At 43.7% G+C, this 27,655-nt stretch overlaps 2 protein-coding genes across 3 annotated transcripts; one reads left to right on the top strand and one right to left on the bottom strand.

Annotated features, from left to right (window-relative positions):
* Positions 1–742: 742 nt before the first annotated feature.
* LOC123998224 (CUB domain-containing protein 1-like) lies at positions 743–21,389 on the top strand. Of its 2 annotated transcripts, none has more exons than XM_046303259.1 (10): positions 743–1,338; positions 4,163–4,370; positions 4,657–5,025; positions 5,199–5,570; positions 9,328–9,525; positions 9,885–10,271; positions 11,232–11,421; positions 11,601–11,767; positions 14,179–14,266; positions 20,719–21,389. In XM_046303259.1, exons 2-10 carry the CDS (start codon positions 4,310–4,312, stop codon positions 21,194–21,196), a joined length of 2,310 nt encoding a protein of 769 aa, XP_046159215.1. In that variant the 5' UTR covers positions 743–1,338; positions 4,163–4,309; the 3' UTR covers positions 21,197–21,389. The 2 variants fall into 2 exon arrangements, with proteins under 2 accessions (XP_046159215.1, XP_046159214.1); XM_046303258.1 differs by having other exon boundaries at positions 4,131–4,370.
* On the bottom strand, positions 14,706–17,052 carry LOC123998225. The gene is made up of 2 exons (XM_046303260.1): positions 16,738–17,052; positions 14,706–15,879 (listed from the first exon to the last, which is right to left on the bottom strand). The coding sequence occupies exons 1-2, from the start codon at positions 16,988–16,990 to the stop codon at positions 15,347–15,349; spliced, it is 786 nt and encodes a 261-aa protein (XP_046159216.1). The 5' UTR covers positions 16,991–17,052; the 3' UTR covers positions 14,706–15,346.
* Positions 21,390–27,655: the final 6,266 nt, after the last annotated feature.

Genomic DNA, 27,655 nt, shown 5'->3' with positions numbered 1-27,655 from the left:
TTTTGACAAAGTTCCACAACCAAAATGCATCAACCGATACAATGAGCACATGGGTGGTGTTGAACTTCACAACCTACAGGTTTCAAGATACCATATTTCCATCAGGTCTAAGAAGTGGTGGTGGCCCATCTTTGCATGGTCTCTCAACAGTGCACTCGTAAACAGCCATTTATTTTACAGAGATGTTATGGGAGGGACCATCCACGTTGAAATGACATGGTGTGCATCCTTGTGTTAAATTATGTCTGTGAAAGGAGAGAAGAATCTCTCTCAACAAGCTCCTTGCACCCCCTTTTGTTGATCCTCCTTGCTGCTCCTGTTCACAGTCATTACCCCAGTCATTACCCCAGTCATAGTTTATCCTCACAGGCCCTTACCACCATCTCTCTGGTGAATTCACAGATAATCAATAACATTGCTTGTTCAAACTTGTTTCTTTCACTGTCAGTCCCAATCCCCAGATCTTTGGCTATTGCTTGTCAGGTGAATTCAGCACATGGCTCTAATGCATAGATATGGTATGGTATGTGTGCTATATTTGCCATGTTTTATTTATTTTCAATGACGGCCTGGGAACAGGTTAACTGCCTGTTCAGGGGCAGAACGACAGATTTGTACCTTGTCAGCTCGGGGGTTTGAACTCGCAACCTTCCGGTTACTAGTCCAACGCTCTAACCACTAGGCTACGCTGCCGCCCCATGTGTGCTTGAGTGTTACAGCAAAATGGCTTCTGGCTTCTGCTCTGCTAAGGCAGCATTATTATTGAGGTATTACATGATAACAAGTCAATGATTTCAACTTTTGAGCACCACGTAGTCTAATGATGATCACCCTATTTTTAATTAAGTTGAACTTGTTTGGTAAAGAAAAACAACAGTTCATGGTGTGGCCAAATGATATGTGCCATTGGTCCAGTGAAGCTTGCTATCGAGGTCTAAAAGGCTCGATTTGACTAAATACCTATCAGACCCCAGTCCGTTCATTTTGTATTAAATTAAAGCTTATTTTTCTATACACTTTTTTTAAACGGCACCGAGTTCAACTATGTTGCAATTCTTCAAGCAACAACTCACCTGTCCGAATGACTGCAAGAGGAACGCCTTACCTGAGAAGTGATGTCACACAGCAGGAAAGCAAATGTAGGTGTAACTCATTTTCCTCAAAGCGAAAGAATTACACGGAGGTCCAAAGCCGTAGTCGCGATTTGTGCCAATCTTAGTTCAGTTATATAGCTTATCGTTTGAGATACCGACGCTGAAAATAAAGGCATGACTTTATCAACGGTCGGCTGGGCTCTGCAGCTTTTGGGGATCGCGTACGCCGTGTTCGTTCTATCAGGTAAGTCTGCTTAAGAGTTCCATTACATTACACATAATGGGGAGTTTTGTTAAGAGCCGTGATGCTCGGTCTGAACGATAACAAGCGTCGCATGCGGTAAGGTTTTGGGGAAGCATAAGGACATTGTCTTTCATTTCGGATAAATTGTTACACATCCTTATAGGGTTAGATTGAAGACATAGTGGACTACCTGTGCCAATTAACACTCCTGTTGCGTTCGTTTCATGTTAATTATTTCTGTGTTCCCGGTCCATCCAAAATGACTGCCCCATTATAGCTGATTATACATCCATAATAATACATCCATAATAATACCTATATTATCACATAATGTTGTGTTAGATCTTTTTATCAACTTAAGTTCTGAACGTTTTGAACTTCTATTTGCTATTTATGGCCTGTAGGCCTCATTGGCCTGAGCTCATACAACTAGTTTTTGAGTAAAAAAAAGCACAATGTATGGATTATTTTGACTGTAACAAATACTCAGATGAAACATATTGTGCTATTTAACACAGACTACCTTGTGTCAATGTTCAACAAGGACTCTCTCCTCCTCACCAGGGTCATGATCAAAGATATGATCAAGAGCCTCACATACAGTAAATCGTTTGGTCATTGTGTTGCGACAGAATGAATTGTGAGCAAGGCCTCAAAAAAACTTTATATACCAAACCTTCAAGAAAAGTTCTATATATTATTGAAACAATGTTGCAATTGTTTGCGAGAATGCCAACAGGTGTGGTTCCCGTGGGGGAAAGATTCTATTGGGGAAAGGTTCCCGTGGGGGTTTCCATGGAAGCCAAGAAGGGATGTGTGTGCGTGTGTGTGTGTGCGTGTGCGTGTGTGTTCAAATACAAATGCATGTGGGGGTCTGGGAGAGGAAGTGTGGCTATCTGATGAATGGTGCATGTGCCTGAACTCAATTTTATACACTAATTGTAGTCTCACCCATTAATTTCTTATGACCGGTTATTTTTGACCGGGAACACCACAGGTGTACACAAGCTAAATAAAACACTTAAAATGTTAAGAAAATCATCAAAATGTATTTTGTGTGTTCAGATGCCCTGTGTGGATTAAGTCATGGAACCTTATGACAATAAGATTAAATGAACTGCAGTTTTCAGAGAGAAACTTGTAAATCGGTCCAATTCGACCGGAACACAGCAGGAGGGTTTACTATCTTCTCCAAACACCTGTGTGTAGATGGAAGATGCCACAATACTCTCTGCTGCAACTGTGTTAAAACCAATGAAAACAGTGCACAGTACAGTAAGTTTGTATTTTGCATTTGTGAAATGATTTGAATGTGATATGAAATTAGATGGATTTATGTTTCTAGAACCGTACCGTAATTGAGATTCGATTCACGTTTAGATGGAGTATTTGGCTGTTTAGGCTTCCAGAGCCAATTCACCACATAACATGTAAGGTTCTTGAACTAAGTAATGTTAGGCTCCTTTTGTCCAATATATGGCCAGTTACTGCTGAGTGTCAGTAAACAGAATTATAATTTTAAGGTTTTGTTTTAATCTGGTAATAGTTTTAAACATTTAGAAGTGAACTGTGATACATTTGTGATTATTGTGATTCTGTAAAAAAATATATGAAAAAATGTACCTGAAAAATAGGGTAAATTATTTTAGTTCCTTTTTATTTTATGACTAGGTCATTGCATATGTCCCAGTACTATAAAGATTAAAATGTATATATATATACAATGATATGTTCTATGACATGTTTCCCATGATAACACTTACTGATAGACACTAACAGTATTATGAAGTTGCAGGGATATTCTTGAATTGGAAGAGGATGTTTTATATAGGTAGACAATGCATTAAATAATTGTTGTTGACACTGGCACATCCACACACAGACCTTTGAAAGGCCAGTCAGTTTCCTAAAACAAAAGTGTGTAGATGGGATGCAAATGACAGACAACATAGATGTTGACTGTCCCATGTTGTGCTTTATGAATAAACATAGGAAAAAGTCTTTAATGCATGAGTCTGGTTCAGTGGATAAATAGGAATGATGTTGAATGCACTGTTGTATGCATTGGTTCTATCCAAAGGCCAACTAACTAAGGAAAGAACTTCCAACTCATCTAATATTTTATTAGGAATCAGGTGGAACAACAGCTTATCAGTTTCTATATGTAGACCAGGGCCACTGAGTTTGCATTGAAGATTACAGGGGGGGGGGCAGTATTTGCATAGGTCAGACAATAGGGGGGGGGAGTATTTGCATAGGTCAGACAATAGGGGGAGGGGGCAGTATTTGCCAATTTGACAATAGGATCAGCATCAAAAACAAGGAAGATACAGCATTACGGATACAGCATCACAGATATATGACAGTCTGAACTGTTGAACGACCAGGCCTATGTTTGTTCAGTAGGCCCTAGCACACAGACGTGGGGCTGGTTAGTCATACAGGAAGTGGAGCCAAGCTGTTGACATCGATCATCTCCCTACACACTCCCTCAGTCATATGAGTCTTTTCTAACACACTGTGGCAAAAAAAGGACATGAGGTCAGGCTGAGAAAAACTGATCAGTTGTCTTTTCTGTCTACTGAGGAGTAGTCCTACATGACAGTCAGAGAAGAAAAGGACATTGTTTTGTATTCTAAGACTCTGCTTATGTTTTGTACAAATTAATATAGTTTTGATAGAGGTGTGGTTATGTAAAATACCCATGTGGTATAGAACAACCCTGCCTCCCCAACTGATGCCACTCTTCTACCTTAATTCATCAATCCCTTCCTTGGTTGTTGTTCATTCAGAGGGTGTGACACTGACCCTCACCCCTGACCAGGGCACTACTCTCAACATCAGCCAGAGTTCAGAGCGCAGCAGGGGGTCAACGTGTACGGTATGCACCGGTACAGGCTTGAAGAAGTCCTGCTCCAGGCCTGGAAGTGATTATGTGGTGCTGCTGACAGACCACAAAGCTGCTGTGAACATGGTGTTCACCTGCACCAAACCAGAGGAAGTCTTTACTGTGGAGGTGGTCAGGGAAATACGTAAGAACTCTATATGAAATATATAATGGTGGTGGTTCCATGGTATTTAAAGTGTCCATAGTGTCCTTAGAGTGTCTATAGTTTGTCCACATGGTACAGAAATACAGTGTCATTACAGTATAGGCACATTGTGCACTGTAGTTATATTGCTATTACATAGTGCTTACAAGTGTGATACCTGTGTGCATTTTCATAATACCTAGTCCATATTTGACTGTGTGTGTGATCATACCTGTGTGTGCGTCTCTGTATTGACTTCCACTAACTCCTACCCTCCTTCCATCAGATTGTACCACAAAGTCCTGTAATGGGGACATCACCCCCATTGAGTCTAGAACCGGTACGCTTCCACTCAAGAACTTCAACCGTACCTTTATCTGGAACCTGAAGGCCCCGGTTCCACGGGCGTTCCATTTGGACTTCACCCAGATGGGGCTGAGACAGATCCTGGCCTCTGAGAGATGTCCAGACCAGCACACGTATACCCTGCTAGCCCTCCAGAGGACAGGGGAGGCTGCCATCGGGACGTACTGCAGGAACGGCAGCGTCTCTGGAGCTCAGGTCTTGAACCAGGGCAGGCTCTCTCTGGAGGTCACTGGAGGACGGGAACTGAACCCCACCATGTTCAACGTGTCTGTTGGAGAGGAAATCAAATGTGAGTTGGTCAGACAGTGGTTTCAGATAACTGATGTAAAATCACATTGTTTTCATTAATATAAATGGATGACTTATGTCTGTATGTTTTTAGTCATGGCCACAGACATCATTTAATGGACCTGGTTAACATTGTATTTTCTGACACTTCATCAACATATCATTTTCCCTCAGCACTTGCTGTCCTCAAAGTGACTTTACCGGAAGGGATGTCATCTTCGGAGTTGCTCTCTCCAAACTACCCGAATAGTTTCCCTGACGATGACCTGATGGAGTGGAAGTTTGTGGTCCCTCCCAAACACAACGCTACGGTTGTCTTCCTGGGTCAGACCCAGCCGCAGTGCCTGAAGAAGGAGCCGGCTGTGGAGTATCACTACAGTAATGGGCGGTTCGCGGTGGTGAAGAAGCTGTCGGACCCCCAGCCGGCCCAACGTCGGGACTCCTTCTCCCTGATCCTAAGGAACTGTGAGATGAACAGGATCGGGGACGGCTCCACTGGTCTCTCCCTCCACTTCAAGGTTTCAGCCAAGAGGAGGAGTCTTCCAGGTCACTACAGGACACTGTGTACAATAAACTAGATGGCTTTAGAAAACTTTTTCCAAAACCCTCCTTGATTATCCCCAGCAATTTGACTGACTTTATCTTTTCCAATAACAGCACGCCTGATTCAACTGGTCAACTACATCAAGCTCTTGATAACTTGAATCAGGTGTGCTGGTACTGGAATAGGGAAGTGGAATGGCTAGGTGTTCTCCAGGAAAGGTTTGCATAACACAGCTTTAGTAAAAAAGGAGAGGATGAATCATGTGTGAGTTTGTGGAAAGCCCTGCTCTTTCCGTCTCAATTCCAAACACGTATGAACACAGAAGGCAATCTTTTCCATTCCAGCCATTACATTGAGGCAATTCTCCTATAGCTCCTCCCACTGAGACTCAACTGAAGTCATGGTACCTACAGTGCATTCGGAATGTATTCAGACCCCTTCACTTTTGCCACATTTTATTACTTTACAGCCTTATTCTAAAATGGATTAAATAGTTTTTTCCCCCTCATCTATCAACACACAATACCCCATAATGACAAAGCAAAAACAGGTTTAGGCGATTACAGCCTCGAGTCTTCTTGCTGATCCTCTCAAGTTCTGTCAGGTTGGATGGGGAGCGTCACTGAACAGCTATTTTCAGGTCTCCCCAGAGATGGTCGATCAGGTTGAAGTCCGGGCTCTGGCTAGGCCACTCAAGGATTTACATTTACATTTAAGTCATTTAGCAGACGCTCTTATCCAGAGCGACTTACAAATTGGTGCATTCACCTTATGACATCCAGTGGAACAGCCACTTTACAATAGTGCATCTAAATCTTTTAAGGAGGGGGGTGAGAAGGATTACTTTATCCTATCCTAGGTATTCCTTAAAGAGGTGGGGTTTCAGGTGTCTCCGGAAGGTGGTGATTGACTCCGCTGTCCTGGCGTTGTGAGGGAGTTTGTTCCACCATTGGGAGGCCAGAGCAGCGAACAGTTTTGACTGGGCTGAGCGGGAACTGTACTTCCTCAGTGGTAGGGAGGCGAGCAGGCCAGAGGTGGATGAACGCAGTGCCCTTGTTTGGGTGTAGGGCCTGATCAGAGCCTGGAGGTACTGAGGTGCCGTTCCCCTCACAGCTCCGTAGGCAAGCACCATGGTTTTGTAGCGGATGCGAGCTTCAACTGGAAGCCAGTGGAGAGAGCGGAGGAGCGGGGTGACATGAGAGAACTTGGGAAGGTTGAACACCAGACGGGCTGCGGCGTTCTGGATGAGTTGTAGGGGTTTAATGGCACAGGCAGGGAGCCCAGCCAACAGCGAGTTGCAGTAATCCAGACGGGAGATGACAAGTGCCTGGATTAGGACCTGCGCCGCTTCCTGTGTGAGGCAGGGTCGTACTCTGCGGATGTTGTAGAGCATGAACCTACAGGAACGGGCCACCGCCTTGATGTTAGTTGAGAACGACAGGGTGTTGTCCAGGATCACGCCAAGGTTCTTAGCGCTCTGGGAGGAGGACACAATGGAGTTGTCAACCGTGATGGCTGTTCAGAGACTTGCTCCATTCATCTTTCCCTCAATCTTTACGAGTCTCGCAGTCCCTGCCACTGAAAAACATCCCCACAGTATGAGGCTTCCACCACCATGCTTCACCTTAGGGATGGTATTGGCCAGGTGATGAGCGGTGCCTGGTTTCCTCCAGATGTGATGCTTGGCATTCAAGCCAAAGAGTTCAATCTTGGTTTCATCAGACCAGAGAATCTTGTTTCTCATGGTCTGAGAGTCCTTTAGGTGCCTTTTGGCAAACTCCAAGCGGGCTGTCATGTGCCTTTTACTGAGGAGTGGCATCCGTCTGGCCACTCTACCATAAAGGCCTGATTGTTGGAGTGCTGCAGAGATGATTGTCTTTCTGGAAGGTTCTCCCATCTCCACAGAGAAACTCTGGAGCTCTGTCAGAGTGACCATCGGGTTCTTGGTCACCCACCTGACCAAGGCCCTTCTGCCCCGATTGCTCAATTTGGCTGGGCGGCCAGTTTTAGAAAGAGTCTTGGTGATTTGGTCTTTGTTCTGACATGCACTGTCAATTGTGAGACCTTACATAGACAGGTGTGTGCCTTTCCAAATAATGTCCAATCAATTGAATTTACTACAGTTTACTACAGTTTACTACTGTATATTAGCATTTTTTGCTCATCTTGTCCAAATGATCATAAAGTATCAAAGGGATGGGTGACCATCCCTTTAAGGCCAATTGTTGTGTAGTGTCACATGTATTTAGATAATGTAGTAGTAGTGGTAATAGCTACTGTAAGTGTACAGATCCAACATATTACAATTCATTATAATAACATGGGCTTTTAGATCAGCGGTAATTTGACAAACCACTCTGTCTTGTGGTTAATGTTTACAACCACAAAAGGGATTACTGTAGCTTTAATATACAGTTGAAGTCAGAAGTTTACATACACTTAGGTTGGAGTCATTAAAAACTCGTTTTTCAACCACTCCACAAATTTCTTGTTAACAAACTATACATCTACTTTGTGCATGACACAAGTAATTTTTACAACAATTGTTTACAGATTATTTCACTTATAATTCACTGTATCACAATTCCAGTGGGTCATAAGTTTACATACACTAAGTTGACTGTGCCTTTAAACACCTTGGAAAATTCCAGAAAAGGATGTCATGGCTTTAGAAGCTTCTGAAAGGCTAATTAACATACTTTGAGTCAATTGGACATGTACCTGTGGATGTTTTCAAGGCCAACATTCAAACTCAGTGCCTTTTTGCTTGACATCATCGGAAAATCAAAAGAAATCAGACAAGACCTCAGAAAACAAATTGTAGACCTCCACAAGTCTGGTTCACCCTTGGGAGCAATTTCCAAATGCCTGAAGGTACCACGTTCATCTGTACAAACAATAGTACGCAAATATAAACACCATGGGACCACGCAGCCGTCATACAGCTCAGGAAGGAGACGCATTCTGTCTCCTAGAGATTAATGTACTTTGGTGGGAAAAGTGCAAATCAATCCCGGAACAACAGCAAAGGACCTTGTGAAGATGCTGGAGGAAAGAGGTACAAAAGTATCTATATCCACAGTAAAACCAGTCCAATATTGACATAACCTGATATGCCACTCAGCAAGGAAGTTGTGTGCCAAAGTTGTGGCAAAATGGCTTAAGGACATCAAAGTCAAGTTATTGGAGTGGCCATCACAAACCCCTGACCTCAATCCCATAGAAAATTGTGGGCAGAACTGAAAAAGCGAGTGTGAACAATGAGGCCTACAAACCTGACCCAGTTACACCAGCTCTGTCAGGAGGAATGGGCCAAAATTCACCCAACTTCTTGTGGGAAGCTTGTGGAAGGCCACCCCGAAATGTTTAAAAGCAATGCTACCAAATACTAATTGAGTGTATGTAAACTTCTGAAATAAATCATTCTCTGCTATTATTCTGACATTTCACATTCTTAAAATAAAGTGTTGATTCTAACTGACCTAAGACAGGGAATATTTACTAGGATTAAATGTCAGGAATTGTGAAAAACTGAGTTGAAATGTATTTGGCTAAGGTGTATGTAAACTTCCAACTTCAACTGTATACAGCTTTTAACATTGCAGATGCCACTGGGGCAGACTTTTGGTATTCTTCTTCCTAAATGTGAAATACTTGTATTAATTTTGCTGCGTGCCTGCATGAGTTATAGTAAGTTAGTCAGTGGAAGTGGATGTGCAGCTACATGTATATTATTTCTTACTGTGACATACTTTGCAGTGTTGTGCAACGTGGACCTGAGGAAAGAGCGGGGGCTTTCCCTCCATATTGAGAAGACTAACCTCATGTCTGACTGTGAGCTGAAGCTGAACTCTGTCATCCAGAAGAAAATCACTGTTCCCTCAGGGAAGATCTCTCAGTTGTCCTTCCAGGACTGCCCATGTCAGGAGCTGCTACTGACCGCCACCAGAATCATAGGTAACTAACTAGCAACACTGCTCTGCTCTGAGTTATACAACCATAAGCATTATTATTAACACCATGCTGCTCAGCCAGTCACTAACTTCTCATTGTGTTGGTCTGGCTTGACGTCATAGAAGACTAACATGATAGACCGTTCAACAAGTGTGTGACTGTGGCCTTAAGCCCTAACTAAACAATCACTGCAATTCAATGCTACATTTTTGGCTTCCCTTACACTTGAAACAATATCTGGAGTGTGACAATTAGGATGAACAAATACTTTGTCCTTCTTTAGATCCTAAGGCACCACAAAGTCATGGTATATATTCAACTTTATTTTGGTTTGTATCCTTTAACTCCTCTCCATTTCTCAGAGTGCCGTCAGTGGAGGGACTGCCCAGCAGCAGCAGCCCCTGTCCCTCTGACGGTGCCCGTCCTGGAGAGGTGTCTTCCCGCCCCCCTGGGCAGTGTCACCTGGATCCTCCGTCCCCCTCAGCATGGCACGGTAGAGCTCCTGCCCACTACTGGCAACCTGAGGCAGTCCCTGCCAGAACAACCCTGCAACGGCTCTGTCACTCTCACCATTGCCGAGGACGATGACGGCACCACCGTGGGTCAGTTCTGCCCTCAGGGAGCCATACACAAAGTCCAGGTCCACACCAACGTGTCCATCACAGCTTCAGCCTCGACCGTGGGAGGCAAAGAGAGGTGGCCATTCTCTCACCCTTTGCTCAACATCTCCTTCACCAGGGAGATTGCAGGTAACATCTTTTAATTAAAGGTTTAACTGTGTTATTGTGAAGTGGAAACATCTAGGAGCGACAACAGCTCAGCGGTAGGCCACACAAGCTTACAGAATGGAACCACAAGAGTACTGAAGCACGTGGCGCATACATTTTTTTGACTGTCCTCGGTTGCAACACTCACTGCCAAGTGAAATTCCAAACTGCCTCTGGAAGCAATGTAAGCGCAAGAACAGTTTGTAGGGAGCTTCATGAAATGGGTTTCCATGGCCGAACAGTTGCACACAAGCCTAAGATCACCATGCCCAATGCCAAGCGTCGGCTAGTGGTGTAAAGTGGTGTAAAGCTCACTGCCATTGGACTCTGGAGCAGGGGAAGGAGTTCTCTGGAGTGATGAATCACGCTTCACCATCCGGCAGTCCAACGTTTTTTTTGTTTTTTTTAATGGTTCGGGCTAGGCCCCTTAGTTCCAGTGAAGGGAAATCTACAGCATACAATGGCATTCTAGAGGATTCTGTGCTTCCAAATTTGTGGCATGACAATGCCCCGTGCACAAAGCGAGGTCCATACAGAAATGGTTTGTCGAGATCGATGTGGAAGAACTTAACTAGCCTGCACAGAACCCTGACCTCAACTCCATCGAACATGTTTGGGGTGAATTGGAATGCAGACTGCGAGCCAGGCGTAATCGCCCAACATCAGTGCCCAACCTCACTAATACTCTTGTGGCTGAATGGCAGCAAGTCCCTGCAGCAATGTTCCAACATCTAGTGGAAAGCCTTCTCAGAAGAGTGGAGGCTGTTATAGCAACAAAGGGGGGACCAACTCCATATTAATGCCCATGATTTTGGAATGAGATGTTTGGCGAGTGGGTGTCCACATACTTTTGGCCATGAAGTTACAACTTTAATGAATTGTTTTACATAAAAGTAGTACTATAACTGCACATATGTTATTATCCCCCTGATGTACACACAGAGAGATACATATTCACGGTATACCCAATGAAAGGAGTACCAACTCTCCTTGCCACCCCTAGTTGGCCTGTGGGAATGAAGTCCTACTCCACTGTGTCCTGGATCGTCGATGTCCCCTCCAAGCTGGAAGCCCACCTCATGTTCGACAACATCAGCCAGCCCAAGTGCAGCAACCGCCACACGGGCATCAGGTACAACTAGAATAGAATGGGGTACCCCTCTGAGACATCCTCTCTATGTTTCTTCATTCTAGGGAGTTTTTCTTGGCCACTGTGGTCTTACTTCTTCCTTGCTTGGTCTTGGGGTCCAGGCCGGATTACTGTAAAGCACTTTATGATGTGCTGTAAATAAATTAATTTGATTTGATCAGGGTGCAGATCCGGGGCTCCCTGGAGGAAATGTACAGCCGGCGGGAGGACGAGGAGGCAGGCAGGAAGATCATTGTCTCAGAGAGCTTCTACCTCAACATGTCCAACTGTATGCCTGAGAGAGGAAACTTCAGCATGTTCACACGGATCACACTGCACAAGGATAAGAGTGAGTGACCGACCATGTGTAGCAGTCATCACGATAAGCAATGTTATTCTATCTCCTCTCACTCCCTTCTTCCTCTGGCCCTCTCCATAGGTTGTTTGTTTAAAGTGAATTTGAAATTGCAGTGAAAATCTAACGCTCCATGTTTCTCAGTATTTCTCTATACCATTCTAATATTTAGTTCATTCTGGTCTTACTACACTGAGTATACCAAACATTAGGAACACCTTCCTAATATTGAGTTGCACTCCCCCATTTTCCCTCAGAACAAACAGAATTCATTGGAGCTTGGACTCACTCATTTGGTAGGATTAGGCAGCTGCCTATGGCGGCAGATTGACGAGGGTGGCATTTTCTGAGGTAAACTGACAATTTTCTCAGCTAAACTGATTTAAGTTTTTCTCAACCAGTGGCATATGGCCTTAGGTGAGTGTTGATGCCACCCTTTGATAAGCAGTGCCCACTTTGTCAAAGGCAAGGGCGCCAAATATTCTGCTCTGCACCAACATTCAGTCAAAAAAATGATCTAACATGAATCATGTAGCAGATATAGGCTATGGAAGAAAGAGTATGTGGCCTTTTCTGTAGCCTACAGACTGGAGATAAAATGGATGATAATGTAATGAGACGGACACTTTTTAAATCATACAGGTTTCTCCCATTAAATAGCCTAACCTAAATGGAGCTCAATAAAATCAAAAATGTGTTGTCATGTTAACAAACAACATATCCTAAAAACAGGATAGGTCAAAGTTAAATGGACAATATGGAATGGACAATCACAACTGTTTTCCAGGAGTTTCACCCCATTGTCGTGATCAGTGGTTTCAATTTTGTATCTCTCCATTTTTGACAAGCTGATCATAGCAAAAAAGTAATTTTGCATTTCAGGCTGTGCAAATAGGCTCACGATAACTCCTGACAAAGTTGTTAGCTGATTAGTCACAGGAATCCGTACTAATGAAGCAAATGAAACGACCTGTTTGACAAACAGTGGGCCTACCTAGCACATGGATGGGCATTCAGAAAATTCCATTGGGGGCCACATGGTAGGCTACACCCCAGTAAGCACAAGCCGACATCTTTTGGAAGTCTTTTTTGTGTGTTTTACAAACATTAGGATTACCACATTGATGGGCATTCATAGAATTCAATTTCAGGCTACACCTCAGCGAGCACGGAAGCATGGACCAACTCTTTTTGGGTTTCATCTTTTGGTGCAGTCCGGATCAACCTTGATTTACAAATCCATGGACATTGATTTTTGATCCAATACAGACCAAATCTTTTAGACATTTTTTCTTGCTTACTGGGAGTATTATAGTTTTGGTCTCGCTTAGGGTGTGTGGTGGAATTATTCTAATCAACGGAATTTTAGATTTCTTCAAAACAATTTAACTTGATTATTTAATTAGTGCAGTAATGGAGTTGGTCAGTAACCACCCTGGAGGTGATCCCTGAGAACTCAACCAGCAGGACAAAGCCATAGCATTTTATAGCAAAGTCCATCCTCCTGGATGTTCATGACGAATCACAGATGAGAGAATTTATACAAAGGTACATTGTGCTCTCATGCAACAGACATCGCAATTACATCGCAACAGGTTTCTGTCTCAAGGTCGTTTACTGCTTGTTTATACAGAAATACTAATGTAACATAGACACTAGGTAATTCCCTCAAATGATTAAGTTCAGTATTCATCTGCCATATGGGAGAGAAAAATGAGATAGGGTCTCCCTGGCACTGACAGACAGGCACACAGACAGTAATCATGGGATGGAATGTTGTCTTATCACCAAGCCATCGTAAATCTACTGTCAGCGTTAAAATCTCAGCAGCTCCTCTCAGACACATAGACAGAGTTCTAGGAACACTATTCTGTTGCCTATTAGATATAACAGACAGTGTGAATGTACTAATATAGGGATACATTCTAATATTAAAGTGGTGTGATTAACATGTTGTAATTCTACGACAGGCGGCAGAACGGCAAGGACCGGCCCTGGTTGAGTCAAATTGGCTGGATGTCCTTTGGGTGGTAGACCATTCTTGATAACCATGGGAAATTGTTGAGCTTGAAAAACCCAGCAGCATTGCAGTTCTTGACACAAACTGATGTGCCTGGCACCTACTACTATACCCTGTTCTTGCCCAAGGCTTAAAAATCATTCTTTAACCTGTCTTGTCACCTTCATCTACACTGATTGAAGTGGATTTAACAAGTGACATCAATAAGGGATCACAGCTGTCACCAGAATTCACCTGGTCAGTCTGTGTCATGGAAAGAGTGTCCCTAACGTTGTGTATATTAAGTGTTATCAGCCTCCGGATTTGAAACATTATTATGTTAGTGAGTGGGTTGATAATGGGATATCAGTGAATATTGACCTGTGTGTGTGTTCCTGTTCCCTAGACCTGCTTCTGACCAGCATTCTGAGTGCGGTGGCAGCTCTGCTGGTTCTCATGGTGGTTGTGTTGGCTGTGGTTTGTGTGGTGATCAAGTAAGTGAGCTACCTTTTCTCTAGTCCTTCATGATAAATGTTGGGATGATTTCTCAGACAGACTCATCTCCAAGAAGAAAAAGTAGCAGGAGCGTATTCCAAAACAACCACAAGTGCTCTTGCAGAGGAATGGTAATGCAAAAGTTATAACCACAACTAGGTGCTAAGGACACCCTGATGAAGGCCTATGCCAATACGCATTGGTGTATTTTAGTGTTTTAGCCCACGTTGAAGGTATTTTTAACTTTCAAAGTGTCAGGCCTTTGATTTCTTTATGCCACTTAGAACACAGATTTGTGGTTATAATTTTTCCTATTCAACTAGAGATTCATATCCATTGAAAGTGCTTTTTAGTCCAGGATTAGGCTTAATCTGTCTGAGAAACCGTCCTTTTGAGTACATATGGCAACTATGCATTAGAAGCCGACTCGTGACACTCTCCATTCAATAGTTTATTTGATATTTAAAAAAAAATGCATTTCAGTATACACAGACCTTCAGCAGACGCGCAGGGGCCTCACTCAGGCCTCCTTTACTAGGATATGGAACTGGAGCATTTTATCAGTCATTTCTTCAGCAAAAACTGCTGTCGTGTTCTAATCAAGTTTGATTACGACAATATAGGCTACGCCTCCCTCACGTTCACATTGTTTTTACAACTTCAAAATAAAAAAAGACTGCTTGTAAAGGCATAATATGGACAGGCTCAGGCTGCAGGTCATAGGCCCAGGTCGGGGCGGTCTTCAAGAGTCCTGATATGCAATGTCAGACCCTGGCGAGTTTCAAAATGTTTCTTACACAAGACAGCGATCCAATTTCAGTTTGTGATTGCTCTTCCAGCAAAACCTCCTCATCCTCTGTGAAACATATACCACAGATGTAACAAGAAAGTGATCCTGTACTTGCAACTTGAAAATGTAGATGTTCTTTAAAACTTTCTACAGACTCAAAGGTTCTTCCGCAGATACCACACCGAAATAGCTGTGCATGTCTATGGGCATGAATCACTAGATATGTCACGGTGATAAGGTTTTGCACATATTCTACAATGACTAACAGCATTACTGGAGATAGGGGATTTCAGATGTGACAACAGACATGGAAGCTTGGTCCAGCTTTAGTCTGTGTTCTCTTTGACTTGAGTGGAGGTCCTTCACTCTCCATCCGATCAACACTTTCACCGCTCTCACTCGGAGTTTCAGACCAGTCTGAATTGACTGCAGAGTGGGGCTGAGAGTCATTGAGGAACTCCGTTTTAATCTGTTCAATTTGCGTTGTGGTGCTGGGTAGCTCATCCCTCTCTGTGTTTTCTTCACGTTGGGTTAATATTTGGTAAAAATGAGAGGACTGATTTGGGTTCTGATTATAGTCACATTTTACTCTGGCAGTAGATATGAAGGCTTCTGTATCAGCAGAATCATCAGTAGCATCAGTATCATAATCCATCGCTTGAAGCTGCTCTCGTCCCTGATTGATGGCCCATAGGTCCTCCTGTTCCACTTTAATCTGGGAAGGGTCCCCCTGCCCCAGACCGGGACTACAATCCTGTTTGCAGTGCTGCTGCTCAATGGGAACCTCCTCTTCAGAGATGGAGAAAGTGAGCTGCTGGAGGTCTGTAGGAAAAAGAGCATGACAAATTTAGCTAGTACATTGGCTAGTACATTCAAATGCTGAGATGCTGGCTTACAAGAAATGTGTTCTAGCCAGATACATGTAACTTTTGAGCTACACAGTAACCACATTTTCAGACAGTTTTATACAATTTGTAAGTCGCTCTGGATAAGAGCGTCTGCTAAATGACTTAAATGTTAAATGTTTATGCAAGTCATACCATATATATAAAAACACTATAGCTGTTATAAAAACACTATAGCTGTGATGGAAAATGGAAGTTTCGGTACAGTTGTATACATGCCTACAGATAATATGTTCGTTTGACAGTGTGATTTTTTGTGTTGGTAAAATAAATTATGCGATAAAAGGCGGTGCAAACGAATGACTTGATGGATGCTTTACAAATAATTATATTATCGCTGTTTTCCATAATAATCTCATGTAGACTAGTTTACCCACACAGCCTGTAGTGTAGGCTTTATGCGAGCTGTTGGCTAGAACACACGTGCCATGACCAGAGTAGGCACATTTGCTATTTAACGGGACAGTTTGTGACGAAACTATTGGTAGAGTTGAACTTTTGATGAAAACATATTAAACTTTTGATTTTTATTCGGTACATGAAACCTTAAACGAAAAAGTACATTTGTGTGCACTACGTCACGTACGCCGTTTTGTGGAAACGCTACTGGTGGGGAAAATTCGAATTTTCTTAATGCGGATTTTAGAATGAAAAACGCATGAAAATCTGTCGCCAATTGGATGAAAATTTAGTGACTCAAATTTAATTTGCCAACATGCATTAGGTATCTGTATAAAATGATGGTTGTTACGGGCTTAGCTAATAAGTAACGCACCTTCAAGTCTCTGTAACCTTATTTCTGGTTTAAGAACAACATCCAACAGCCTCTGTAGCCGGGCGTTCTCTTCTTCCGAACGGGACACTTTTTCCTTGTACTCTGCTATCGTTCGGTCTTTCTCCTCTTTTGAACGGCATAATTCTTGCTGGTACTCTGCTATCGTTGTTTCAACTGCCCCGAATAGCTCATCGACAGCCTCTTTTAATCGCATATTAAGCAACATTCTCAATGATTTTATGTTAGGCAACATTCTGTAGATGCTAGCAAGTGTTTTTCCTGTTCCACATGCTCTTTTTCGAAACACATTTTTACACCATCACCACCTGCTGGAGTGGAGTGCAACAGTGACGGTGGACTGTTGTGGAGATACATTTTTTTATTTAACCTGTATTTAACAAGGCTATATGTATTTTACTTGTACTTTAGCTTCTCTATATTAATATAGCTACACTCCGAGGTATTTTCAATTTCGAAAAATGGTAATAAGGGATTACTTGTTTGACATTGTAGTCATACAAGTGCCGCCAGTAAAATGTGTTTTTTGTTTGTTTATTTGCCTTGTTTGTAACTTTGTTTTTTAAAAACATATTTTGTACATTATGTTGCAGCTACTGTCTCTTACAACCTAAAATAACTTCTGGACATCAGGACTGCGATTACTCACCACGGACTGGCAGAATCCTTTTTTTCCTTTAACGAGTCTGACGCGAACGATATACTGCTTTCTCAGGAACAGGCCCAGATCCCCGTGATTTGCGTGAAGAGGAGGCAAAGAAAAAGGGGCCGGAGGACAGGCTGTCTTCTGAGAATTCGTAGGTGATCGAATAAACCCCCACTTCCTTCCATTCTGATAGCAAACGTGCAATCTTTGGACAATAAAATGGATGACCTACTCGGAAAATTAAACTACAAATGGGACATTCAAAACTGTATTTTCTTATGCTTCATGGAGTCAAGACTGAATGACGACACTATCAAAATACACCTGGCTGGTTATACGCAGCACCGGCAGGGTAGAACTGCAGAGTCTGGTACGATAAGGGGCGGCGAACTATGTATTTTTGTAAATAACAGCTGGTGCGTGATTACTAAGGAAGTCTAGAGCTATTGCTCGCCTGAGGTAGAGTGTCCCATGATAGACCACACTATCTACCTAGAGAGTTTTCATCTGTATTTTTTGTAGCTGTTTACATAGCACCACAGTCAGAGGCTGGCACTAAGACAGCATTGAATGAGCTGTATTCCGGCATAAGCAAACAAGAAAACGCTCACCCAGAGGTGGCGCTCCTAGTAGCTAGGGAAACTTAAATCCATTTTACCAAATTTCTATCAGCATGTTAAATGTTTACAACCAGAGGGGGAAAAAACTCTGGACCAACTTTACTCCACACACAGAGACGCATACAAAGTTCTCCCTCGGCCTCCATTTGGCAAATCGGACCATAATTCTATCCTCCTGATTCATGCTTACAAGCAAAAATTTAAGCAGGAAGCACCAGTGACTAGATCAATACAAAAGTGTTCATATGAAGGAGATGCTAAGCTACCGGACTGTTTTGCTAGCACAGACTGGAGTATGTTCCGGGATTCCTCCGATGGCATTGAGGCAGGGTAGCCTAGTGGTTAGAGAGTTGGACTAATAACCGGAAGGTTGCAAGTTCAAACCCCCGAGCTGACAAGGTACAAATCTGTCGTTCTGCCCCTGAACAGGCAGTTAACCCACTGTTCCTAGGCCGTCATTGAAAATGAGAATTTGTTCTTAACTGACTTGCCTAGGTAAAATAAAAAATACAATTGAGGAGTACACCACATCAGTCATTGGCTTCATCGATAAATGCATCGATGACGTCGACCCCACAGTGACAGTGCGTACATACCCCAACCATAAGCCAGGCAACATCCGCACTGAGCTAAAGGCTAGAGCTGCCACTTTCAAGGAGTGGGACTCTAACGCGGAAGCTTATAAGAAATCCTGCAATGCCCTCCAACGAACCATCAAACAAGCAAAGCGTCATTACAGGACTAAGATCGAATCATACTACATCGGCTCTGACGCTCGTCAGCTGTGGCAGGGCTTGCAAACCATTACAGACTACAAAGGGAAGCACAGCCGAGAGCTGCCCAGTGACACTAGCCTACCAGACAAGCTAAACTACTTCTATGCTCGCTTCAAAGCAAATAACACTGAAACATGCATGAGAGTACCAGCTGTTCCGGAAAGACGGTGTGATCACGCTCTCCGTAACCGATGTGAGTAAGACCTTTAAACAGGTCAACATTCGCAGGGCCAGACAGATTACCAGGATGTGTACAACGAGCATGCGCTGACCAACTGGCACATGTCTTCACTGACATTTTCAAACTCTCCCTGTCCGAGTCTGTAATACCAACATGTTTTAAGCAGACCACCATAGAGCCTGTGCCCAAGAACACTAAGTTGACCTGCCTAAATTACTACCGACCCATAGCACTCATGTCTGTAGCCATGAAGTGCTTTGAAAGGCTGATCATGGCTCACATCAACACCATTATCCCAGAAACCCTAGACCCACTCCAATTTGCATACCGCCCCAACAAATCCACAGGTGATGCAATCTCTATTGCACTCGACACCACCCTTTCCCACCTGGACAAAAGGAACACCTATGTGAGACTGCTATTCATAGACTACAGCTCAGCGTTCAACACCATAGTGTCCTCAAAGTTCATCACTAAGCTAAGGACCCTGGGACTAAACACCTCCCTCTGCAACTGGATCCTGGATACTCCCTGTTCACTCATGACTGCACGGCCAGTCACGACTCCAACACCATCATTAAGTTTGCAGATGACAACAGTTGTAGGCCTGATTAACGACAATAATGAGACAGCCTGTAGGGAGGTCAGAGACCTGGGGTGGTGCCAGGACAACAACCTCTCCCTCAACATGATCAAGACAAAGGAGATGATTTTAGACTACAGGAAAAAGAGCCCCCATTTTCATCGAATGGGCTGCAGTGGAGCAGGTTGAGAGCTTCAAGTTCCTTGGTGTCCACATCACCAACAAACTATCATGGTCCAAGCACACCAAGACAGTCGTGAGTAGGGCACGACAAAACCTATTCCCACTCAGGAAACGGAAAAGATTTGTCATGGGTCCTCAGATCCTCGAAAGGTTCTACAGCTGCACCATCAAGAGCATCCTGGCTGGTTGCATCACTGCCTGGTATGGCAACTGCTCGGCTTCCGACTGCAAGGCACTACAGAGGGTAGTACGAACGGCCCAGTACATCACCGGGGCCAAGCTTCCTGCCATCCAGGACCTCTATACCAGGCAGTGTCAGAGGAAAGCTCTAAAATTGTCAAAGACTCCTGCCACCCTAGTCATAGACTGTTCTTTCTGCTACTGCACGGCAAGCTATACCCGGGGCACCAAGTCTAGGTCCAAGAGGCTTCGAAACAGCTTCTACCCCCAAGCCATAGGACACCTGAACACCTAATCAAATGGCTACCCAGACTATTTACATTGCCTCCCCTCTCCCCCTCTTTTACACCACTGCTACTCTCTGTTGTTATCGTCTATGCATAGTCACTTTAATAACTCTACCTTCATGTAAATATTACCTCAACCGGTGTCCCCGCACATTGACTCTGTACCGGTAACCCCCTGTATATAGTCTCGCTATTGTTATTTTACTGCTGCTCTTTAATTACTTGATACTTTTATTTCTTATTCTTATCCGTATTTTTTAAAAACTGGATTGTCAGTTAGAGGCTCATAAGTAAGCATTTAACTGTAAGGTCTACACCTGTTGCATTCGGCACATGTGACTAATAACATTTGATTTGATGTGTCATGCTAAGTGCACACATACATAGGGTCTTTATATAATTATGGGACTTAATAAGTGTGACTATTTAAGACAACATAATTTGCTCTCTTTACAGTAGCCTACCTTGTGTGTTTTAATGTGTTTTGATCTCCCTCCTGTTGAATAGGAAGAAGAAAAGGCAGCTGTCTCACCAAGTGTCCACCTACAACCCCAACGGTACCAGCTTCCTGCCAGGGCACAACGGGAGTTTCCCCAAATCACGAAAAGACAACGAGTCCCACATCTACGCCTCGATCGAGGACACACTTGTATACAGCCATCTCCTGCGAGATGGGGCAGAGATGGGTGTCTATAGAGACCCGGCTGTGGATGTGTACCAGAGCTTTACTGGGCCCACAGAGACTAAGCCCCTCTCTCTGGGGACAGTCTCTGAACATCCAGAGGTGGGCATCTACCAGCCTTTTGTGCCCCCATCCCATTTTGCCCCACCCGTCCCCAATAGACCCTTAAGTCAAGCCCAGCAGCCTATGGTGGACAATGAGCTGTACGGCTCCAGAAGCAATGGTGACACCCCTGCACAGTCTCAACCGAACAATATGAACACAGAGCAGGCTCCAACGGTGGAGCCAGAGGCTCATGACTGAAAGGGAGTGGACTGTAGGTTGGGGGTATATGCCAAGCACAGTACCATAGCCCTTCTATTCATAGCATCACAGTACCAGTCAAAAGTTTGGACACACCTACTCAATCAAAGGTTTTTATTTATTTTTTACTATTTTCTACATTGTATAATAATAGTGAAGACATTAACTATGAAATAACACATATATAATCATGTAGTAACCAAAAAAGTGTTAAACAAATCAAAATATTTAATATTTGAGATTCTTCAAAGTAGCCACCATTTGCCTTGATGAAAGCTTTGCACACTCTTGGCATTCTCTCAACCAGTTTCACCTGGAATTAATATAAATTAACAGGTGTGCCTTGTTAAAAGTTAATTTGTGGTATAAATTTTCTTAATGCATTTGAGACAATCAGTTGTGTTGTGACATGGTAGGGGTGGTATACAGAAGATATCCCTATTTGGTAAAAGACCAAGTCCATATTATGGCAAGAAAAGCTCAAATAAGCGAAGAGAAATGACAGTCCATCATTACTTTAAAACATGAAGGTCAGTCAATCCAGGAAAATGTCAAGAACTTTGAAAGTTTTTTCAAGTGCAGTTGCAAAAACCATCAAGTGCTAGGATGAAACTGGTTCTCATGAGGACCGCCACAGGAAAGGAAGACCCAGAGTTAACTCTGCTGCAGAGGATAAGTTCATCAGCCTCAGAAATCGGTAATTAACTGCACCTCAGATTGCAGCCCAAATAAATAGAGTTCAAGTAACAGACACATCTCAATATCAAATGTTCAGAGGAGACTGCGTGAATCAGGCTTTCAAATCAAATCAAATCAAATTTATTTATATAGCCCTTCGTACATCAGCTGATATCTCAAAGTGCTGTACAGAAACCCAGCCTAAAACCCCAAACAGCAAGCAATGCAGGTGTAGAAGCACGGTGGTTAGGAAAAACTCCCTAGAAAGGCCAAAACCTAGGAAGAAACCTAGAGAGGAACCAGGCTATGTGGGGTGGCCAGTCCTCTTCTGGCTGTGCCGGGTGGAGATTATAACAGAACATGGCCAAGATGTTCAAATGTTCATAAATGACCAGCATGGTCGAATAATAACAAGGCAGAACAGTTGAAACTGGAGCAGCGGCACAGTCAGGTGGACCGGGGACAGCAAGGAGTCATCATGTCAGGTAGTCCTGGGGCACGGTCCTAGGGCTCAGGTCCTCCGAGAGAGAGAAAGAAAGAGAGAATTAGAGAGAGCATATGTGGGGTGGCCAGTCCTCTTCTGGCTGTGCCAGGTGGAGATTATAACAGAACATGGCCAAATGTTCAAATGTTCATAAATGACCAGCATTGTCGAATAATAGTAAGGCAGAACAGTTGAAACTGGAGCAGCAGCATGTCCAGGTGGACTGGGGACAGCAAGGAGTCATCATGTCAGGTAGTCCTGGGGCATGTAAGTCGCTCTGGATAAGAGCGTCTGCTAAATGACTTAAATGTAATGTAAATGCATGGTCCTAGGGTTCAGGTCCTCCGAGAGAGAGAAATAAAGAAGGAGAGAATTAGAGAATGCTCAATTAGATTCACACAGGACACCGAATAGGACAGGAGAAGTACTCCAGATATAACAAACTGACCCTAGCCCCCCGACACAAACTACTGCAGCATAAATACTGGAGGCTGAGACAGGAGGGGACAGGAGACACTGTGGCCCCATCCGAGGACACCCCTGGACAGGGCCAAACAGGAAGGATATAACCCCACCCACTTTGCCAAAGCACAGCCCCCACACCACTAGAGGGATATCTTCAACCACCAACTTACCATCCTGAGACAAGGCTGAGTATAGCCCACAAAGATCTCCGCCACGGCACAACCCAAGGGGGGGGGGGCAACCCAGACAGGATGACCACAACAGTGGATCAACCCACTCAGGTGACGCACCCCCTGCAGGGACGGCATGAGAGAGCCCCAGTAAGCCAGTGACTCAGCCCCTGTAATAGGGTTAGAGGCAGAGAATCCCAGTGGAGAGGGGCACCGGCCAGGAAGAGACAGCAAGGGCGGTTCGTTGCTCCAGAGCCTTTCCGTTCACCTTCCCACTCCTGGGCCAGACTACACTCAATCATATGGGCCACTGAAGAGACAGGTTGAGACCGAGATTGGTCTTCATGGTCTAATTGTTGCAAAGAAACCACTACTACAGGACACCAATAAGAAGAAGAGACTTGCTTGGGCCAAGAAACAAGAGCAATGGACAGTAGGCCGGTGGAAATCTGTCCATTGGTTTGATGAGTACAAATTTGAGATTTTTGGTTCCAACTGTGTCTTTGTTAGACGCAGAGTAGGTGAATGGATTATCTCTGCATGTGTTGTTCCCACCATAAAGCATGGAGGAGGTGTGATGGGGTGCATTGCTGTTGACAGTCAGTGATTTATTTAGAATTCAAGGCACACTTAACCAGTATAGCTACCACAGAATTCTGCAGCGATACGCCATCCTATCTTGTTTGCACTTAGTGGGACAATCATTTGTTTTTCAACAGGACAATGACCCAAAACACACCTCCAGGCTATGTAAGGGCTATTTGACCAAGAAGGAGAGTATGTGCTGCATCAGATGACCTGGCCTCCATAATCACCTGACCTCAACCCAGTTAAGATGGTTTAGGATGAGTTGGACCGCAGAGTGAAGGAAAAACAGCCAACAAGTGCACAGCATATGTGGGAATTCCTTCAAGACTGTTGGAAAAGCATTCCTCATGAAGCTGGTTGAGAGAATTCCTAGCGTGTGCAAGGCTGTCATCAAGGCAAAGGGTGGCTGCATTGAATAATTTAAAATCTAAAATATATTTTGATTTGTTTAACACGTTTTTGGTTACTACATGATTCCATATGTATTATTTCATAATTTTGATGTCTTCACTATTATTCTACAATGTAGAAAATAGTACAAATAAAGAAAAACACTTGAATGAGTAGGTGTGTCCAAATGTATGTGATTCACTGTAATTTCTTAGAATGTATTGTGTGTCAAAGAAGCCCACATTGTTTGATAGTTGGTAATGTTATGTGTTTTGGCTTTGGGCACCTTTTCACTGCATAGTGAAAGTGTAACTTTCTATGTGAGCATTAACCATGCTAAGTTTTTATGTCCCAAATGTTTGCTTTCAATATATTTGAAGGGTATGTACAGAATGTTGATTTTCACTCAATCTTGTAATTTTTTAAAAATGTAGTTTGAACAATAAGACCAGTTTCATTGATGTAGAAATCCTAGTCTTGGACTAAAAAGGAATTTGTTTCAACTGATTGCTCCATTGAGCATCCTTTTTTTAAGGAATATGTTTCATCTGGGTCCTGGAAACCGACCCTCAACTTTTAAATAATCTTACTTTTGAATGAATGATAATAGAGATGAACATACTATGTGTATTTGTATATTTCATTAAGTTTACAGTGAATGTGTAGGAAGATAAAATGTAAAGGTAAAAATGGATTATGTCAAAATCCTATTTTTTGTGCACATACACACACACTTAAATCATAATTTATTCGTCATATGCACAGGATACAGCGTAAATGGTGAAATAAAATTCTTACATGCGAGCTTCCTCAACATTGCAGAAATAATAAAATGACCGGTAAAACTAACACAGTCCTGATAAAGGAATTTATATGTTTAAAGTAATGACTAAAGAATTCCACCCTGAAACCATATAATTGTATGAAATGTGTGTGTGACTAGGCCATTGTGTTATTATGTAGCAATGTGAGAGTTGAGACAACAAAGGACAACTGAAATACAGATGACCTTGTTGTAACTCTGAAAACTGACAACAGGAAAGAGGGCCCTTCCAAGGCCTCTCTAATCTAGGGAGAAGAGGAACAGCGAGAAACTACCAAGGCTGGTAGAAAAGTGATAAAACTGTGTGTGTGTGGGGGGGGGGGAAGTTATAAAATGACTGTTTTTGCATTTCTGACTTCAGCGCTCTCTGAATAAAGAATGAACCTAATTATTATTAAACCCAGGGTCTTACAAACCTCTGGGAATTGGTCAAAGTTATGAAATAGTTGAGTTATCATCATTGGAATTGAAAATTATCGTAACAAGTCCAAAATACTATGTCCATAAAAAAAAGGTAATAAAAAAAATACTGTGAATATACTACTGTATGTCAGTGTGCTGTTATATACAAGTAAGTAGTACGCTCCTGAGTAGGCCACCAAAAGCGCTGGCGAATAGAAGCAAGAGTACCTCGAACGCCGGGATGACCAGCTAACTTGGCAGAGTGAGCCCACTGAAGAACAGCCAGACGAGTAGAAACAGGAACGAAAAGAAGGTTACTAGGACAAGCGTGCGGCGACGCAGTGTGCGTGAGTGCTTGCTTAACCTGTCTTTCAATTCCCCAGACTGTCAACCCGACAACACGCCCATAAGGAAGAATCCCCTCGGGATCAGTAGAAGCCACAGAAGAACTAAAGAGACGGGATAAGGCATCAGGCTTGGTGTTCTTACTACCCGGACGGTAAGAAATCACAAACTCGAAACGAGCGAAAAACAACGCCCAACGAGCTTGACGTGCATTAAGTCGTTTGGCAGAACGGATGTACTCAAGGTTCTTATGGTCTGTCCAAACGACAAAGGAACGGTCGCCCCCTCCAACCACTGTCGCCATTCGCCTAGGGCTAAGCGGATGGCGAGCAGTTCGCGGTTACCCACATCATAGTTGCGTTCCGATGGCGACAGGCGATGAGAAAAATAAGCGCAAGGATGAACCTTATCGTCAGACTGGAAGCGCTGGGATAGAATGGCTCCCACGCCTACCTCTGAAGCGTCAACCTCGACAATGAATTGTTTAGTGACGTCAGGAGTAACGAGGATAGGAGCGGACGTAAAACGTTCTTTGAGAAGATCAAAAGCTCCCTGGGCGGAACCGGACCACTTAAAACACGTCTTGACAAAAGTAAGAGCTGTGAGAGGGGCAGCAACTTGACCGAAATTACGAATGAAACGCCGATAGAAATTAGCGAAACCTAGAAAGCGCTGCAACTCGACACGTGACCTTGGAACTGGCCAATCACTGACGGCTTGGACCTTAGCGGGATCCATCTGAATGCCTTCAGCGGAAATAACAGAACCGAGAAAAGTGACGGAGGAGACATGAAAAGAGCACTTCTCAGACTTCACGTAGAGACAATTCTCTAAAAGGCGCTGGAGTACACGTCGAACGTGCTGAACATGAATCTCGAGTGACGGTGAAAAAAATCAGGATATCGTCAAGGTAGACAAAAACAAAGATGTTCAGCATGTCTCTCAGAACATCATTAACTAATGCCTGAAAAACAGCTGGCGCATTGGCGAGACCAAACGGCAAAACCCGGTACTCAAAATGCCCTAACGGAGTGTTAAACGCCGTTTTCCACTCACCCCCTCTCTGATGCGCACGAGATGGTAAGCGTTACGAAGGTCCAACTTAGTAAAGAACCTGGCTCCCTGCAGAATCTCGAAGGCTGATGACATAAGGGGAAGCGGATAACGATTCTTAACCGTTATGTCATTCAGCCCTCGATAATCCCACGCAGGGGCGCAGAGTACCGTCCTTCTTCTTAACAAAAAAAACCCCCGCCCCGGCAGGGGAGGAAGAAGGCACTACGGTGCCGGCGTCAAGAGACACAGACAAATAATCCTTGAGAGCCTTACGTTCGGGAGCCGACAGAGAGTATAGTCTACCCCGAGGAGGAGTGGTCCCCGGAAGGAGATCAATACTACAATCATACGACCGGTGAGGAGGAAGGGAGTTGGCTCTGGACCGACTGAAGACCGTGCGCAGATCATGATATTCCTCCGGCACTCCTGTCAAATCGCCAGGTTCCTCCTGAGAAGTGGGGACAGAAGAAACGGGAGGGATAGCAGACATTAAACACTTCACATGACAAGAAACGTTCCAGGATAGGATAGAATTACTAGACCAATTAATAGAAGGATTATGACATACTAGCCAGGGATGACCCAAAACAACAGGTGTAAAAGGTGAACGAAAAATCAAAAAGGAAATAGTCTCACTGTGGTTACCAGATACTGTGAGGGTTAAAGGTAGTGTCTCATATCTGATACTGGGGAGATGACTACCATCTAAGGCGAACATGGGCGTAGGCTTCCCTAACTGTCTGAAAGGAATGTCATGTTTCCGAGCCCATGCTTCGTCCATAAAACAACCCTCAGCCCCAGAGTCTATCAAGGCACTGCATGTAGCACCGAACCGGTCCAGCGTAGATGGACCGACATAGTAGTACAGGATCTTGATGGAGAGACCTGAGTAGTAGCGCTCACCAGTAGCCCTCCGCTTACTGATGAGCTCTGGGTTTTACTGGACATGAATTGACAAAATGTCCAGCAAGTCCGCAATAGAGGCACAGGCGGTTGGTGATCCTCCGTTCCCTCTCCTTAGTCGAGATGCGAATACCTCCCAGCTGCATGGGCTCAGT

This window comes from Oncorhynchus gorbuscha, linkage group LG15 (assembly GCF_021184085.1).
Source record: "Oncorhynchus gorbuscha isolate QuinsamMale2020 ecotype Even-year linkage group LG15, OgorEven_v1.0, whole genome shotgun sequence".
Classification (NCBI taxonomy): Eukaryota; Metazoa; Chordata; class Actinopteri; order Salmoniformes; family Salmonidae; genus Oncorhynchus; species Oncorhynchus gorbuscha.
Note: the sequence above shows the minus strand (reverse complement) of the source record. Positions and strands in the feature narration are given on the sequence as shown.